General features: G+C 40.4%; 3 protein-coding genes across 3 annotated transcripts; 2 read left to right on the plus strand and 1 right to left on the minus strand.

The window, feature by feature from the left end:
* Nucleotides 1–2,443: 2,443 nt before the first annotated feature.
* Nucleotides 2,444–3,708, plus strand: LOC113039516 (uncharacterized). Its single transcript, XM_026197413.1, has one exon. It carries the CDS (start codon nt 2,588–2,590, stop codon nt 3,368–3,370), a length of 783 nt encoding a protein of 260 aa, XP_026053198.1. The 5' UTR covers nt 2,444–2,587; the 3' UTR covers nt 3,371–3,708.
* A 6,426-nt stretch (nt 3,709–10,134) lies between these two features.
* Nucleotides 10,135–12,987, plus strand: zgc:174263 (C2H2-type zinc finger protein). Its single transcript, XM_026197337.1, has 2 exons — nt 10,135–10,529; nt 11,575–12,987. The coding sequence occupies exons 1-2, from the start codon at nt 10,403–10,405 to the stop codon at nt 12,807–12,809; spliced, it is 1,362 nt and encodes a 453-aa protein (XP_026053122.1). The 5' UTR covers nt 10,135–10,402; the 3' UTR covers nt 12,810–12,987.
* Nucleotides 12,988–13,939: 952 nt separating this feature from the next.
* LOC113039483 (gastrula zinc finger protein XlCGF8.2DB-like) lies at nt 13,940–17,227 on the minus strand. Its single transcript, XM_026197380.1, has 2 exons — nt 17,024–17,227; nt 13,940–16,375 (listed from the first exon to the last, which is right to left on the minus strand). Exons 1-2 carry the CDS (start codon nt 17,106–17,108, stop codon nt 15,333–15,335), a joined length of 1,128 nt encoding a protein of 375 aa, XP_026053165.1. The 5' UTR covers nt 17,109–17,227; the 3' UTR covers nt 13,940–15,332.
* Between the last annotated feature and the right edge of the window lie 2,060 nt (nt 17,228–19,287).

The raw sequence follows: 19,287 nt of genomic DNA on the forward strand, positions 1-19,287 counted from the left end.
AGCTTAGACTTAAGCATCTTGTTCTCTTTGTTTAAAGTGCCTAGGGAAGTTCCCAGGACGATACGAGTTTCATAGTCACTGGCCTGCTCTTTAACATCTCGACACTTTCCCTTAACTCTCGATGTGCCGTTTGTATGGTTCGAAGAGTCGCTTCAAGTTTATCGAATCTCTCATCAAAGGCACTGATGATCTTTTCCGAAATCTTCCATGGCATGTCTTTTTCTTCCAGCATGGGACCTGGCATTTGGTCAGCCATCGCCATGTTGTCAGAGGCCTCAGGTTGCGGCTGAAGGGGTTTAATGCCCTGGGGTTATTTTTTGACGGCATCGACAAGGTTTAAGTTTCAGGTGCAGTACTATGATTGTCAAGCTAACCTTTTAGCCCATTTAAAAAGAGAATAGAGACATTTAAAGTACAATCTTATCGACTCGGCTGTGGAGAAGACAGCAAACACATCTACGTCCAACCATTATCAAATCTGGTTGATAAAAACTAAAGCCCAAAGGGTCTTCTTTCCAAAGACACCAAAATTATGTTTGTAACACACTGAAGTAGGAAACTGTTAGGTAGAGCACTTTCAGCTGTGAGTCCCATAATGGGGGGTCCTGGCTAACAGGTTAAAGCATTTAATAGCTGGAAAAAATATTTTTCCAAAAACATATAGGTGAATATAGGTTGTGTGTGCACATTGCATTTGTCACGATCATTAGCTGGAGTGCCCATGAACTTCAGTAGAGGGCACTCCACTCAGGACCATTCCACCCATCCACCACCAGATGTCACCATATCATCACTTGGACACTAGCACCTCTCATACTGTTGCACCACACCCGAACTACATCTCCCATGATTCACTGCATCACAATCACCTTGCCACCTGCACCTCATTCATCACCTAATCTCCTTGCCACACCTGCACCTCATTTACACACACATAAGCACTACAATCACTCTCACTCACTGCAAAGTCTTGTTTAGCTTGTCTAGCATTTCAGAGTGGTTTCCCTTGTGTTTGTTCTTCCTTCATCTGATCTTGGATTGTGTATTTCAACTCTGATTCTCTGCTGCCTGCCCCGATCTCTGCTTGGTTGTTTTCATTGTGGTTACCCCTAACATACCTGACGCCATTCCTGATTTCTGTTTGTCCGACTATTCTCTAAATAAAGTTCTGCACATGGATCTGAACGCCTCTGACTTCTCGTTACAGCCTTAGAGTCCCACCTTTCAGTCTTTAAAACAACAACATGAGTTGACATAAAGAAAGGTCAGTTGAACTTTTTACAGGTGAAACTGGAAAAATTAGAATATCGTGCAAAAAGTTAATTTATTAAACTATTCAGTAAATCAGCTTAAAAGGTGAATCTAATATAGATGCAAAGTGAGATATTTCAAGCCTTTATTTGTTATAATTTTGATGATTATGGCTTCCAGCTTATTAAAACCCCCAATTCTAAATTTGAATATTACATGAAATCAATAAAAAAAGGATTTTAAATGCAGCAATGTCAGCCCTCTGAAAAGTATAATCATGTACTCCGTACATGGTTTGGGCTTCTTTTGCATGAATTACTGCCTCAGTGAGGTGTAGCATGGATGCTATCAGCCTGTGACACTGCAACATCTTGGGTTACTTGCCCTTAACCCTGTTCCCTGAAAAAGCAGGAACGAGATGCTGCACTTCATTGCCGCACTGAGGATGCTCCAGGACTGCTCTTTAGAGTAATATACCTGGCGATACCACCCGCGACACATTTAATTATAGCTTCTGATGCTTCCACATTCTGATGATGTCAGTAACAGAGGCTATAAAGGTTCTAGTTCAATTTGACGTGTTGCACACACTGTGTTCACAAGCTGGTCACTCCTTTATTTATTTATTTTATTTTACCTTTATTTAACCAGTTTAATCGGTTGAGAACAAGTTCTCATTTGCAACCGTGACCTGTCCAAGATAAGACGCATGGTACAAGGCGATATGAAGTTACACACGACATACCAACATTCAAATACACAGTCATAAATATAGAAGATATTCAGATTCAGTTAAAAAGTACTGGACCTTGTATAAAAATAAAAATGTAATAACTCCTAAACTCCTAAAGACGTTCCCATAAGCACTGAATCAAGTGCAGAATCTAAGTCCTGGTTCTTCAGGGAACAGGGTTACAGTCAAGTTTTTTAAAACAAAAATAACAAATCATGTGAAATGTGTTTTTTATTTTACAAAATATTGTATAGTATAAATGCTGATGTAGGTTAAGTCAATATCCCTTTTATGTTTTTGGCTTTTTCCTGTTTCTGAGGTAGATTCTGGGAATGTTTTCTTTAAGTAGCTTATAAAAGACTTATAATGCACATGCTTGTTTTTCTGGACCTTGAACATATTGGACTTTAGAAACAAGTCAACAAATATGCCTAAACATTTTCCAGAGGTCTTATTGGCTGTTGGAGTTGTCATCCTGGTTACATGTGAGGGAGCTATGAAGGTAAAAGAGCAGCAAAACTCAAGAGCACGTAGATGTGAATTTGAGAACTTGTACGATATATATACGTATGTGTAAGCGATCACGGATTGAGAGGAAAAATCATGGGCTCCGAATTTTCACAAGAGGACTATGAGAGGTCTGCTCTTTCAATTTATGAAAACGCTTTACAGCATCAAGCATGCCTCTTACCAGATGTAGGCATAGATGAGTCTGTGCTGAAATATTCTGGTACCGACTCTAATGCGGTGCTGCAGGCTTTTTCTAAGGAGATGCTCAAAACGGTTCCAGACTACATCGGTAAGCTGGGATCCGTTTTGTCTCCGATGACTTCAAATGCTGTTGGACTTGGAGCTTTGATGATTTCTATGATCATAGAGATCAGCATCAAGGCCAACACTCAGACAAGTGATGACACATACAACATGTTGCGACGTGTGTTTGGTGAAGAGAAAGCTTCGAGTGTCCGGGACACAATGTCAGAGTATCTGAAACGCCATCGCATGTACCTGAACAAAGACCGACAATTACTAGAGGAAATAAGCAGACTGGAAAAACAGCTGAGCAATCATCTCACCATTCTCAGAAACTCCCTGATGCATGACAGACAGATGAGCAGCCGTGGGTTCAAAATCTGGGTCAACGGAGCCGCCTTCCACGTCCAGATGTTGATCCACGAGGCTCGACTGAATATTCAGACTGGTAAACCTGCATCAGAATATCTTAATATTATCGAAGCTGCAATCGATGTGTATTTACAGAACCTGGATCACTTGCTGGACAAATACAAGACCTACAAGAGCAATTCAAATATGTTTTATAGTCAAGACATAATTGTGGGTGCTTATACTATTTCGCTCCTGTCACCAAATCAGAATGTATTATGAAAAATTATGAAGTAGAATGGTGTGCCATGAATGTTGATTATGCTTCTCCTCGCCCGTGTAAGACACAAAACGTTCTAACGACTTTAATGGATATTGTTTACTCAAAATATGAACCGATCAAAGGCTTAAAGAGTTATTTTTTAAATATCAAGAACAACCTCAACTCTCTGATCCATCAACGTGGTTCATTCACTCTGCCGTCAGCAGCAGGTTAGTTTAGAGACTTGGGTTTAAATATCACTGATGAACATGACACAGTAAAGGACAAAAAAATAATAATTTTAAGGAAAACAATTGTGTAACAGCCCGGTTGAAGAATAAAGGATTTAACTCATTCACTGATGTTGTACTCTCTTTCCTTTCCACACACACACACACACAATATATATATATAAATACTTTTTTTTTTTTTTAACCATGCTGTCAATTTCCTATAAGGTTTTTTATTGGCTTAGAATGATAAATATTGTTCCACTCTTTCCAATTACACTGATTGCTGGCATGTCTATTTAAGTGGTGGTTTGAATGTTGGTTTTACTGTATCAATCATGGAAAGCCCAACTGGACAGAGGAACAGTGTTTACCAGTTGGACACAAGGCCATTCTTAAAGGAAAATTCCGGCTCGGTGCCACAGCACGGAGAAAGAAGCAGATGTGGGAGCGTATAGCACAGACTATCAACGGTTCATTCCCCCTGTTTGTGCGCACCAGTGAAGACTGCACCACACAAGTGGGAGTCATCACGCACAGGTGCGATCTAGCCTATAACACTTTTTTAAAACTGCTGGCAAACTTCTCAAACAATTATACGTATACGTTTCTTTTCAGTAAAGTATGTACAATTTCATGTGTGAGGAATGTGTTGAATTGACCATTGTTTTTTCTACTTACTTGAAATTAGGTCTTTATAGGCATCTGAATTAGAATAAGCTGACATATCTCCAAAATTCTGCAGTAAAATGGTTAAATCCCCTAGATCGTCTTGATCACCTTTGCATCAACCACCATTCTTGATGTGCCACCACTGGAGAGGAAGTGGTCAGGTCAGCAGCGGAAAAAAGACAGACCGCTTACAAAAAAACAGAGCCTGACCACCCAAAACAAAAACCCTTGTCTGTAGCAACAAAGGCCACAATGCCATTTTTAAAGAGGTGCATTTCAGTCTGAGCCACATGACCAATTTGGAAGAATAATGGTCACAATGTAAAGCAGAACTCTTGGCATTGCCCTTGTATCAGGTCAAGGAGATCCTGCCTCCATAAATACATTACAAAATTCCAGTCCAAAGCACAGATCAGACCAGTCCAGTTGATGAAAGTGTAGATGACGTAGGCCTACTGTACCCCCCGACAAAAGATCTGGAACCTATGATTCAGTATGTCACAAACAACAAGAGTATCGCTGCAACTCGAGCACATGTGTCTGCATTTTCAAGCACATACTCAACCATACTCGTTCCTGATGAGATGTTCTGCCACAGATGCGCTGGAAAAGTAACCTTATCAGACCCTCTGCTCATCACAAAGTTGCCACCAACGTGGAATCCACTACAGGTATCAAAAGTGGTAAGACGGCCTGCACAATTTCAATGACGGTGTTAGGGGAATGAAACGTCCAAGGTTCAAACCTAAGCTCTGAACCTGGTGTGCTCTGTCCACTGACCACTAAAGACCGATCCAGACCCCCTCTTATTCTTAATTGTGATTAGGAGTATGACCTCTTGACCCCTCAGAAAACCGATATAGCCATACAATGGTCTCAAATATTTTTGGTTACGGAACATTAGCCGTATTTCCACTGTCGAGCCTAAACCGGTCGTGCTAGTGCGTGCCAGGGCCAGTCGCGTTTCCACTGTCTCTTCCGGGGCTTGATCGTGCCTCGTCGGGGCTTCCTCGGGGCCAACGGCCAGGGTTTGTTGGCCCGACCAAAACCTTGGTCCAAAGCGGGCCAGCTATGGGCTAGAGGAGGGGTTATGAACAAAGGCGGGGTTTCTCTCAGGGGACAGCGTACTTTAGGCCCTGACTGTGGAAACGCTGCGCTATACTGGTCTCGGTGCTACTGGCCCGAGACTATGAGCCCCGTCCGGCCCACTTTAAGCCCTGGCTAGCACTGACCACAGTGGAAATGTGGCTAATGGTTACTGATGGGTAGGTTTAGGGCCAGGGTGGGTGTAGCCATAGGGGTTAATGACAGTTGGGGTAAAAGTGGTGTGCAAGTCTGAAAAGAGTCAAAAGGGTAGAAATAGAGTAAAAAGATAGAAGAAAGGGTTGGGGGAATGAAAAATCCAAGATCCAGGACCCTAAGGTCCCAGAAATGGCTATGCACTGACCCACTTTCTGCTGACCACCAAAGGACACCCCAGGCCCAAAAAAGAAAATAGTCACGCCATAGAGAGACATATAATCATAAAATAATAAAATATAGGGCTGAATGTCATGGGTTCCAATCAACCAGGCTATATTGCCGTGGTTTACACCAAAAAGGGTTTAATTTTAAAGGAGGACTGAAAAATCCAAGATCTAGGGCCTTGAGGCCCCAGATATGGTTGTGTCACAGGCCTACTGTCACAGTGTCTGGGTTGTGTTCCCTGGGTGTCCACTAGATGTCCTCTTTTCCCACGGTGTCTGTCACTTCATTAATCACATTCCTCACGTCCCTGCTTAATTACTGCACCCAGCTGTCACTAATTACCAATCATCACACTCTGTCAGTTTCCCATTAGCGTTTGTCTCTCCTGGTGTATTTAACCCGGTCTGTCTTAGTATGTGTCACGGCAGGGCCGTGCACAGACCTTTTGAGGGGCATGTGCTGAAACTGAAAAAGGGCACCCCCCCCCCCCCCTTTTTATATCAAGATTATTTAGTAAGCCTGCATAAAAGGAAGAAATGGTCACATCTTCATGACAAATTCAGTAACACAAAATAATAGTCTCAAAAGCTTTAGATTTATTCACAATTAATAACAACCATAATAATAATATTAGATAATATAGATAAACAGGGTTTTAAGGGCTTCTTTAAACCTAATACAACAGCAACCTTCTGTGAGCCATGTATCTGGCAAAAATGTTATACTGTGGTGGGCAGGGATGTTGGTCTCTTGAAGGTCTCTTATTCACTACACTTTCCCTAAAATAAGCCAGCAATGAAAAAATAAATAAAAATAGTGAAAAGTACAGTTGCAGTGAAAAGCATTTCAGAAGGATCACGTGACACTGAAGAGTACTGAACTGGAGTAATGATGCTGAAAATTCAGCTTTGATCACAAAAATAAATTACATTTTAAAATATTCAAATAGAAAACAGTTATTTAAAATTGTAAAAATATTACACAATATTACTGATTTTGCTGTATTTTGGATCAAATAAATGAAGCCTTGGAATGAATCATGAATTACATTCTGCATGATAAAATATAAAGATTTCAGTGATCTTCTGTAATTTTTTTTTTTTTGTTACTACTAAATTACTGTAGTAAAACAATGTTTTACAACATTTTATACATGTGAGGACGAGCGGAGAGTATACCATAACATGATTAGCCTAAATGTTAATAAATTAAGTGTATCAGCAATCATAAATCAAAAAAGAAATTTATTATAAGGTGACGAGGATCACTCGTCGCTTTGTGTTAGTTCCAGTACGAAACAGCGGGGGCGCACCTGTTATGATTTTCCGATGGTAAAAACAAATTATATGTTGTTGTATTACTTATCAATTTATCGTTTTTGACCAGCGAATGTGTGCAAATGTTTTTTTTTTTCTGTCCGTCATTAAAACGGCGACGGCGCCTGACGCTGCCGGGATCACATTACATTTTCTTCTAGGTTACAAATTAGTTTTTGTAGCTATATAGACGGAGCGCTCAGTTTTTCCTGTGGTAAAATGCATTTGGCCAAAATAGCATTTTATTAAAGATGAAATGCAACTGTATGCACAGGCTATTTAAGTGTTGGCTATGACTAGATGGCAAATGCTAGCCCTGTCTCTCAGGCGACGTCCCACATGTCTCAGTGAGTCAGTCAGACATCAAATAAATAAAATATGAGCCTTTATAGACATAGTGTTTAGTAGTACTTATTCAAACAACAAGATATTTATTTACCCTTCGCAAAACTTTGTTCAGCTCAGCTGTTGTCTACTGTGCGGCTGCTGTGGAACTTTAGTTGATTTAATGAATATAGAGGGGGCGGAGTTATCAGCTTACTGACAGCTTGAGGATCGAATAAGATTTACACAAGCTCGTTTTAAGAACTTTCATTTGCTAAATATTTGTAAAACAGACAGACAGACGTAAAGGGTGACCAATAGCATTGATAAAAAAAAAAAAAAAAAAAAAAAAAAAAAACCACCAAAAAAAGGGAACTTCGGAGTGTAAGGGCAAAAAGGGCATGTGCTCTGCACAGGTTGAGCCTTACCTGTGCACGTGCCTGTGTCACGGAGTCGTTGTTTATTCATGTCCGTCAGTTCGTGCCCTTGCCTTGTCTTCTTGTTTTGTTAATGTTTTGGATGGATGTTTCCTATTGACCCCTGCCTGGACTGTTTATGCTTTTTGGATTACCCCTTAAATAAAGACTTACTCGCAATTGGTTCTCTCTCCGTGTGTCCTTGGATCCCGGTCGTGACACCTACTTTCTACTGACCACTAAAGGGCACCCCAGTTCGAGAAAAGAACAATCTCCAAGGCCCACGCAGCCCTGAAGAAGTCCAAAACCAAACAACAATGCTCTTGGATCGGTGCAAAAATAGTGCTAGAATGCTTATGGTTGTTTCCATTAGGTTTGCACAACAGAATGGGTGTTAAGGTTAGGGTGTTGTTTGGTGCAGTGCATCTTTCAAATGTTAAGAACTCAACATCTGTATGGGTTAGAGGAATGAAGAGTCTGGGGCCCCAGAAATGGTTATGCACAGTCCTACTTTCTTCTCACTACTAAAGGTCACCCCGGGTCAAAAAACGAAAACGATGCTTTGCCATAATGTCCCCATTATATCTGATTCTGATGATAGTAATAATGTCAACATCATATCTTCTCATAATGTATGTATATGTTTTATATTTGATTGTGTTATGTGATAATAATAATCATAATAATAATGTTGTTTTATATGTCTTTACCTACGTACTTATGTACAGAAATTGTGTTTTCTCTGTGATTTTTCTATTTTTTTTTCTAGGTTTGTATCAGTGAGGGCTTTCTTGGGCTGTGGTGTGCTACGGCCAGGTAAGTGAGGTAAGTATTAGTGAAGTGAATGAAATTATTGTTATTTTTGTGTGTTTGTTTTATTTTGTTTTGTTCCAGGGGTCAGCCACTGATGTCCTTAGTAAAGAGGGTTGTAAGTGGTCGGGGTGTACTGTAAAGGGCTGTCCAGACCGGATTTACAGGTAAGTGGGTTAGGTTTTAGGGCGGTAGATGATGTAGGGTTATAAGAAATAGGGCTTTATGCCCCAGGTTACTGGCGAGTAGGTGTTAGGGGTTAGGTATATAGATGAAAACAAGTTTCACCCTCATTAATTCCACCCTCATTAGCATATGCGATCTGATTGGCCAAAGCTTACCTGTCCGTATCTTTTGAAGCGTAGGTCCGATGTGCACATAACTGGTCAGAAAGTGGCCTTCTTTCAGGTAGCGTGGAAGAAAAGAAAGAAAGGATGTTGCTTTCAAATCCAATGTGACCGTACATCAGTCTAAAGTGTGACAAAAAGATAGTCAGTCCCTTTTTTTTTTCCTTTTTTCTCTTTCTGTTTGTTGTTGTCTCTGTGTACTGGAAGCTTATGTCACTAAAACAAATTACTTGAATTAGCAAGCCTACTTGGCAATAAAGCTCTTTCTGATTCTGATAAAGTCAAAAAATACATCCAAATGAAATAACCTGTATTGTATGTATTAACCTGTATTAATGTATTAGTGTGAATACTGGCTTAATAGTCGTTGTTTTACCATATTTATGTATTAAATATCTTTCACAATTAAACTGCACTGACTGCCTAGTTGCAGTATGTGTTAGCCTGTTGTGTTGGCATTGTTTTGCAATGATGAATGGGACATTTGGCAATTTTAATAGCTTGTTACAATTTGGCCTAATCTGCAGGTCTACTCCACATACAGTCCATTGATATCATGAGTTAGTTTCTGTCATGTTCTGCATGGTCAATAGAAAGTGATTTTATGGATTTGATTAGGCTCATTGTAGGACAGATGATATATCATATTTTCATGATCTCAAAATATTCTAACATGCTGCAAGGAAAAGGGATTCACTTTGGTGATGTTGTCGCAAAAATGACATATACTGTATATATATATATATATATATATGTAAACATTCTTGAATCATTCTTGTCTTGTCTTCCCTCTCAACAACTTTTAAAACATCAGCTGAAATTTAGTGACTCCATACGCTGATTCCAACTTTAACTTACCTGATAATGAGCTAATTCACCTTAAGGAGGTTAATCAATATACTGTATAATTCAAGAGACTAAGACTTTTAAGGTTCTTACTTTTTTACAATTGTTTTAAAATTGATATACAACATCAATTTTACAAAATTGATATTTCATTTATATTCTGTGTAAATTCATGTTTAAATTTAAAATTGTGACTCAAAGCACACTTAGTCATTAACCTCTGCTGCATTTTGAATCAAAAATCACATTTAAAAAGTACTACTGAGATTAATATATTAATGCTATACAAAGTAACGTGACTGCAAACTGAACCAAGTATCGTTACTCAACTGAACCAACAGGGTCCTGAAACTGCACCATCGCTATATCGTCCAGTACGGTAGGTGGCGCTGCAGCCTCCGGTTGTTGACTGAGCGTGTTGTTGGTCTGCGTGCGCGTCCCCGCGCCAGGCGGCGCTCGCGACACACGCGCTTCCTCCAGCAGCAGCAGCTCACGCTAGAGACAACAGAACACGTTACAGTCGAAAACAAACGCGAGATATCCGCTGAAACACACCTGGACTGGAGCGGGAGGACGTGCAGTTACTGTCTAGTAGAAACACGCGATTCTGACCGAGATGCAGCGATGAAGACTCGCCTCCGAACCTTGTCTTCATCATCCGGAAATATGAACTTTATAAAAGAGGAGAGCGAGGAGACGAGGATCCCCGAGCCGTGGAGGGTGAAAGAAGAGCAGACAGAGGAACAGAGAGGTTTGAGTCCACAGTAACACACACTACAGATACTCATCTTTACATGACTAGACTGTGTTTAGAGTCCAGTCACAGTTACACTAAACACTGCTGACTCCAGTACTCCAAAACACGTCAAATACACAGCAAAATCTGCATTGAACCCGTTTTATATATATATAAAGTATGTGTGTTAATAATTCTGTATTTAGATTTATTCTGTACATTTTAAGCGTGTTTAGTTGCATTGTAATTAGGGATGCACCGATATGAAAAATTTGGCTGATAACCGATAATTCTTTAAATATGAAAGCTGATAACCAATAGGTTTGCCGATAAATTTAAATCCACATTTTTACAGAATTTTTGAGAACCATTAAACTAAAAAGCCATATCATTAAAATCACTAAACACTTCAACTCAAATAAAAAAATAAAGCAGTCTTACAAATAAATGCAATTATGCTTAAATAATGGAAACAAGTTACGGGACAACATTACTTGCGTATAAAAAATATATATAAGGCGATAAGATGAAGACACCTTCATTAAACAAATCATTAAATATTGTCATTATTAAGAGTATTTGGCATTTCCAATTAATATTGGCCTATTATTTTCTCACAGCACGTGAGGTAAAAAAACATTGGGATATTAGCTGAGACTACTCGATGAAAATGTTGTAAAAATGTCTTTTAAAAGCAGGTTTATTATAGCCTACAGTGAAATATAGTCTATAGGCATATACCCTAAACACAATTAACACAGTGTTAATGTGTGTGTCAGATGCAGAAAGCACCATCTATCATGGTGAAAGACGTTTGACTTGCACACAGTTTGCACGGTGCTTATATGATATCCACGGTTTCTCCTTCACAGTTTAAAACAGAAGGAGACTATTTCCAATATTGTAATACACCCGCGCTACAACTTACTAACAACTTTTTTATTTATTTATTCAATAATTGTATGTGTTGTTTGCGGCTCAAAGCAGAGGTGCACATTTAATTTCCGTTCCTTCGACAGTGGTCGGTCAGTGATGTGTGTGTCTGTCGTGTTCACCTCAGGCTCGCTGGACGTGAAGGAGGAGCGTGAAGAGCTGGATGTGGACGAGGACCCCCAGCGTCTCCTCAGCGGACAGAAGATCCTCAGCTGCTCCGAGTCGGGCAAGAGCTTGTCTCAGAAGAGAGCTCAGAGAACCAACGGCTTCTTCTTCACCTGCCTCGAGTGCAAACAGAGCTTCGAGACCAAGGAGCACCTGATGGACCACTTCAGGATCCACGACGGGGAAAGCTGCAAAGAGACCGAAACCAGCCTGATGCTGAAAGCGGCTCCGAGCATGGACAGCAGACTGCCCTTCACCTGCTTTCAGTGCCAGAAGAGCTTCGTGTGTAAACAGCACCTGATGGATCACTACAGGATCCACACGGTGGAGCGACCGTTCCCCTGCGATCAGTGCGACAAGAGCTTCATTCACAAGCAGAGCCTGAAGAACCACCTGAGAGTTCACACAGGCTTGAGACCACACGTGTGCCATCTGTGTGGCAAGAGCTACATCCACAAAGACAACCTGACGGATCACCTCCGGATCCACTCCGGAGAGAAGCCCTTCGGCTGTGATCAGTGCGGGAAGAGCTTCACACACAAGGGAAGCCTCCTGCATCACATGAAGATCCACACCGGACTCAAGCCCTTCACCTGCCGCCAGTGCGGACGCCACTTCACTCACAAAGGAAACCTGAAGATTCACACACGCATTCACTCCGGAGAAAGACCCTTCACCTGTCCTCAGTGCGGCAAGAGCTTCATCTATCACGGGAACCTGGTGGGACACATGAAGAAGCACTCGGGAGAGAAACTGTTCCACTGCACAAAGTGCGACAAGAGCTTCGCCGAGTCCTGGCATCTGAAGAAACACGTGAAAACACACGCCAACGAGCGACCCTACATGTGCTCTCAGTGCGGACACGGCTTCTTAACTCACAACAACTTCACAGAGCACCAGAAGATCCACACGGGAGAGAGGCCGCACGTGTGCTTCGACTGCGGCAAGGCCTTCACCAGACTCATATACCTGAAGCGGCACCAGAGGATCCACACCGGAGAGAAGCCGTACAAGTGCGCTCGCTGCGGGGTGTGCTTCACCGTCATGGACTCGCTCCGAGCACACGAGAGAGTGCACACCGGAGAGAAACCCTTCAAGTGCCCGCTCTGTGGGAAGAGCTTCGGACGGCTGACTACACTACTGACTCATAAGAAGAAGCACTGCCCCAAACTGACGGACGAGAAGCTCGAAATGTGACCCTGGAGCCTTAAGTGTCACATCCTCTGAAGCTGAACAAATCATCTCTCCAGTGATGTGTGCTTTGTGAGGAGGACAATATTTGTCTGAGATACAACTGTTTGAAAATCTGGAATCTGAGGGAGCACAAAAATCTAAATATTGAGAAATTGCGATGCATATTACTAATCAGAAATGACGTTTTGATATATTTACGGTAGGAAATATCTTCATGGAACATGATCTTTACTTAATATCCTAATGATTTTTGACATAAAAGAGAAATGTATCATTGTGACCCATACAATGTACTGTCGTCTATTGCTACAAATACACCCCAGAGACTCAAGACTAGTTTTGTGCTCGAGGGACACAGATGTTATTTCGGGGAGCAGCAGTACTATTAGATAACATTAGATCTGCATTAGGTTCACTGAAAAGAAGTCTGTTGAACGTTTACTCATCCCAGATCAGGATGAGTTTGTGTCTTCATCAGGTTTGGAGAAATGTAGCACTGCATCAGTGTCTCATCAATGGATGCTCTGCAGTGAATGGGTGCCGTCAGAATGAGAGTCTGATAAAAACATCCCAATAATCCACAGCACTCCAGTCCATCAGTGAACATCTGGAGAAGACAAAACCTGAAACACATCCAGCATTAAGATGATTTTAACTCAAACACATAGAGTCTATAATCCATAACAAAGCTTTGTTTGGACTCTCATTCCGACGGCACCCATTTACTGTAGAGCTTCCATTGATGAGACACTGAAGAAACACACTCATCCTGATCTGGGATGACCTGAGGAAGAACACATTTACAGCACATTTTCATTTTTGGGTGAACTATTCCTCTAACAGCTTCATCTACTTCATCATGTTTGTTGTGAGGAGATGCGTGTGGAAGAATCAGATTGGAAGCTTTAATGGTAAGTTTCCACAGAAAATAAACGGGACCTTTCTTCCAAACATTTAGACTTTGTTCTGTTGAACACAAACTATGTTCAGCCGAGCGTCTCCAGAGAGGAGTTCAGAAGTCATTCTCTGCTGTAACTCACCTTCTGTAGGAAATGGAGAGTATTCAGATGTCATCCTTCTCACAGTAATAATGGCACAGCTGCTGTTTTTTACCTTCCTCTAATCATGTGTGAGAGTCTGTCTGCATCATAATGAGGTTATTATTACGGTGTAGCATCAGTCAAGCCCATCTGTGTGTGTGTGTGTGTGTGTGGTTATGATTAATTGCATTATGTAGTCTCCTCGTAACCAAGGCTCAAATGTGTGCAAACTGTACATGATGACATTAACAAATAAAAAGAGCAAAATCATCTTTTGTGTGTTAGTAGTATTCATGAAGCCAATGTTCAGTTTATTAATCATTTTTAAAATAATTTGAACATTTTAGATGAGATCATAAGAATAGTCTGAAAAAAATGTTTCCTGCATGAGACGTACCTGCCAAGGAAACCCAGTAAACACACACACACACACACATAGTTATGGTTTCTTCAACTTGATCTTGTCTTGACTCAGATGTTGTTACTGTAACCGTTTATTAGTTCTCGAAATTATTCTAGTTTCTGTAGAATTGTTCAGATCTTAGAGCTGCTAGAACGGGAAAACTCTATTATGAACTTCTATCTGTGTGTGACAGTATAAAGATGTTTATTAAAAAGGAGCGTGATGCAGATACACAGAGAAAGATGATTATCATTCATAACTCATTATGAGCTTGTTAGTGTATTCATTAACTCTTTACATAGATATTTTACTGTTTACTTCATTTTGTCCATCTTGAGTACGCTTATTTAGAGGAAACTCCAGATCTGGATGGTAATTATGAGCTAATTATTCCCTCACAAATAATTACATGAAAAAAAAACTGATATTATTTACATAAACAAAACATAGTTATTCTGACCGGTACTTATCAAAATTTAGAAAAGGATATGTCATCATACTACATTTGATTATTTTGACATGATTGCTGACTTATCAGACTTAAAGGATATCGATGCTTGTTCTGAATATACCTGAAATGAATTATTGTTACACTGAATGACATTGTCACTAAATCATTGGTAATTAAATGTTACTAATTTTTTGCTCAGAAAAAAAAGACAAATTAAAGGGCACACATTATAACTCACAGAAAAACAATTAAAGCAATTAAAAACAAATAAAATGTGGACACATGCAGACTTTAATGGCTAATATTACCCACAATCCATTGCGCTCTGGAGGAGTATTCAGTTCAGAACTACAAACATGCATAAAAAGGTTAAAAAAACTACAAACATGGTGGATATGTGCTTTAGATAAAGGCATAAGAGTTACTAATAATTAACATTTAGCATAGGTTCATTTAATGCTATCTGTGTTATATTTCACATGCAACAACAATGTTAAACATTATACTTTTAAATGCATCATTATGCAACACATATGAGCAGTGGTCTGTGCACAAAAGTCGCTTTAATTAGATCTGTTTTGTTTGTCCAGCTGTGCTTCTTGTTGAATGTGTTCAGGGTTACAGCAGCCTGCTCACTTCGGCCTCTTCGGACAGTGCTGTCGGACATGTTTCTGTCGAGTGCATGATGAGCTGAAACTCTTGTCGCAGAGCGAGCACTTGTAGGGCTTTTCTCCGCTGTGGACTCTGTAGTGACCCTTCAGTTCTCCAGCTCTTCTGAAACTCTTCCCGCACACAGAGCACACGTGAGCTTTCACGCCGGTGTGAATCTTGAGGTGCAGTTTAAAACAGTCCCGCCGTGAGAAACTCTTCCCACACACAGAGCAGAAGTAAGCTCTCTCGTTGGCGTGAGCCATCATGTGCTTCTTCAGATGTGAGGCCAGGATGAACGCTTTACCGCACTCCTCACATTTAAAGGGTTTTACTCCGGTGTGACAGCGCAGATGATATGAGAGCGTGTCCGGCTGCGTGAAACTCTTCTCACACAGATGACACGTGAAAGGCGTCGCTTCAGTGTGAATCCGTAAGTGATAGTTAAGGTTTCCTTTAAATGTGAAGCTATGTCCGCACTCGCTGCATGTGTACGGCTTCTCTCCGGTGTGGATTCTCATGTGGGACTTCAGGTTTTCTTTAAGTGCGAAACCCTTTCCACACTCCACACACACGTGAGGTTTCTCTCCGGTGTGACTGCGCATGTGATTGCTCAGGATGCATTTACGCATGAAACTCTTCCCACACTGATCACATGTGAACGGCTTCTCTCCGGTGTGGATGCTCATGTGAATCTTGAGGTTTTCACTCAGTGAGAAACCCTTCCCACACTCGGAGCACGTGTAAGGCTTCTCCTCGGTGTGACTTCGCATGTGTTCGTTCAGGAGATGTCTGCGCGTGAATCTCCGTCCACACTGATCACACAAATAAGGTTTTTCTCCGGTGTGAATCTTCATGTGATCATTCAGGACTGTTTTACGCACAAAACTATTTCCGCACAGATCACATGTGACGGATTTTCTTTTCTGGGAGATTTTCTTGTCAGTGTGTGAGGAGGTCACAGATTCTTGATGGTTTTCCTCTGTATCGTCTAGTTCTGGACGTTCTTCTTTCACCTCCATCAGACCTAAAGTGAACACATTAAATAGTTCAAATTAATTTCAAGAGACAAAAAAACTGAAAAAAAAAAAAAAACCTGCTATACAAATCCAAGAAATTGTAAATGATTTTACTATCTACTTGGAATAAAATAATTTAATTGTTTAAAAAAAAGATTCAATTCAATATCAACTTTTTATTTTATTTTTCACAAATAAAGAACAATAAACACGAATAAAAAGTAACCACTGTAACAAGTAACAGTCAAATGTTTCCGCTCTCATCAGATGTAACAAAACATCAGAGCGCGCGTTTGTTACAGTGTTTCAACCGCGGGAAAACGTCACATAACGTTACATTTGAAATTTATCTGTTCATTAGTTAGACCTTATTTACTCAACCTTTTCATAACATATGTTTGAATAAATCTGTTATGACATTTAGATGAACAAAAAAAAAAAAAATACATAATGTGGCATAAATGTTTGAGTATTGATTATTATATCTGAAGTACAGCAGTTGAATGTAATGTTTTGTGATTTGCTTTTTCATTTTAAATTAATATTTATATTGTACCGACAGACCGGAACCTATTGTTATTCAAAGATCAATTCTTGACATTTATTAGTGTAATGTTCATTATACATAAATATTAGTATCATGAATGGACACCAACCGCTTTGTTCCTCAGTGTCTTCATCTTTCACTTTACAGGGTTCTTCCTCATTTATATCCATGAACTCTGATTTAATGCGCTCCATTTTTTTGCAATGAAAATTTCCGCAGATTTGATTAATGCTCCATAAACCTTTATTAATCTCGTTCTGTTTCCAAATCAGTGCTCCAGATGTGTCTTCTTCTGCCTTTTAGATTAAGTATAGCTCGCCATTACCGCCACCTACTGGACTGGAGGATTTTATTTTTACTGGAGGGTTTTATTCCACTACAAAAATACAGCATTCCAGAGAACAAGAGAATACAGAAAGAAAAAATATGCAAAAATTAAAATGCAGTTTCTTTAAAATATATTTTATATTAAGCAGATTATTTAGGTTGTTAGTGGTAAATTTAAATCAGAGGCACAATTTTTTTTTCAAAGTCAAGAACACGTGCATAATTTTTCTGTGATAACTGAAACATTTCAATGAAACACACACAAACACAAAAAAAAACTCCCCTGAACACAAGAGGAAATATGAAGGGCAGTCTGATTGTTTCAGGAGATTGTCGAGGGCCTTTTCCTCCATCATAAGGAACAGGGCTCTTCCACTGGCCCCGGAGCAGATGAGAGAACTTCTGTCTGAGATTATTTGGATCACCTTCATTACAGGATACTAAAGTAAAATGTAACTTTAATTTTTCTTAATAATGTGTTTATATATATATACAGTATATATACTGTATATTTAAGTATAGCCTGTTATCCACGTGGAAGGGCCTCTTGTAGGGTTTCTGCTCTGTAATATACATGTATCTTAGTTCATTTCAGACTGGTCAGAAGAGTGTGAAAATGTAATAATGGTAGGCTGGAGGAAACGTCCAGTGCCTATCAGAGAAAACTCCAGAAGAATAAGAGTCCATCATCTCTGTATGATTGGAGTGTCACACTGGAAGACAAACACAGAGAAATCTTTAAATATCAATGCTACAACATCATGAAGGTCAATTACCTTAACTGATAACTACTTACAGATGTCAAATCAAAGGCTGCTCCCAAGACAAGATGTACTGGAAAACAACAACAAATGAGAATATTATCCCTGTAAACAGCACAAAAAACAATAATAATATTCAACAAACAAGATATTCATACCTCCACAGACAAGGGCCTTGTTGAAGTAAATCTGAAGACTATAATTTGACCAGTTTGGCTCTTTGACCTGGGCCAACTTCCTCTACAGCTTACTGGGCTCGGTCTGTATATGGAGGTCTCCTGCAGCTGTGAAGTCCAGTATTCCACCCGACTTTGATGGCAGCTACAGCGACACACAGTAGTGCTTGATTGTACAGAGCTACGGTGTCAAACACCTTCATCCCTTCTCCTTCAGAGTCAAGTTTTTCCAACTACAAGTCCCACCTCACCTTTAAGGCTATGGTGGGCAAGTCCCCTCACGGAGCCCTGACTTTTGTGTCAGCACTCTTTGAGGGTTCCATGAGCGACTGAGAGGTGTTTCGTCTGTCAGGGATTACATCACTCTTAACAACTGACATGGCCATATTCTTGGTTGATGACCATTGCCAAAGACCGCTACCAGCTCCAATCTGTTTATGTGCCGCCCACGTTGTGCACGTTGTCCATTGTCCCATAGGCTGGGCATCCTTAACAAACAGCCCCCTAACCTGTCAATGATGCATCTGTTGTGACAGTCCCGCGGCAAAACAGACCCCTGGTTGAACTCCTTTCCAAAGAAATTCGTCAGACGTCCAGGTTTTTATCGTTAGAACACACCTCCGTGTCACCGAAATCGTTGATGCGGATAACAACGGGGCGAAATCCATTGGCTTTTCGTCCACCTTTGAAATGGGCACATTTGAAGTAAGCCTAGTAAATCACAGGGGAAGTTGCTGCCATTAGACCCAAAAGTCTGAGGCACAAACTAACAGTCACCGTGAAGTGGCTAAGGCATGACTTGAAAGACTGAATGCGAGGGGGAGACATTTGTGTCCTCATCGTGCAAGTTTCCACATCTATCTCCACAATAAAAGGTTATTCGCTGGAAGGGGATCAAAACACCCTTTTTGGAGATTCGTGCATAAGCCCAGGCTGCTTAGGTGATTTAGCACGAGATCTCAATAAAAGCATGCTTGAGTCTGTAATTGTGCTAATACCAGCCAATCGTCTAGGTAATTATCACAGAAACGCCCTGGAGCTGCAACGGGACCAGAACTGCATCCATCCTTTTTGTTAAATTTCATGGAGCCAGTGCTAATCCGAAGGGA

The sequence above is a fragment of the Carassius auratus genome, chromosome 2, assembly GCF_003368295.1.
Source record: "Carassius auratus strain Wakin chromosome 2, ASM336829v1, whole genome shotgun sequence".
NCBI classification, from domain to species: Eukaryota; Metazoa; Chordata; class Actinopteri; order Cypriniformes; family Cyprinidae; genus Carassius; species Carassius auratus.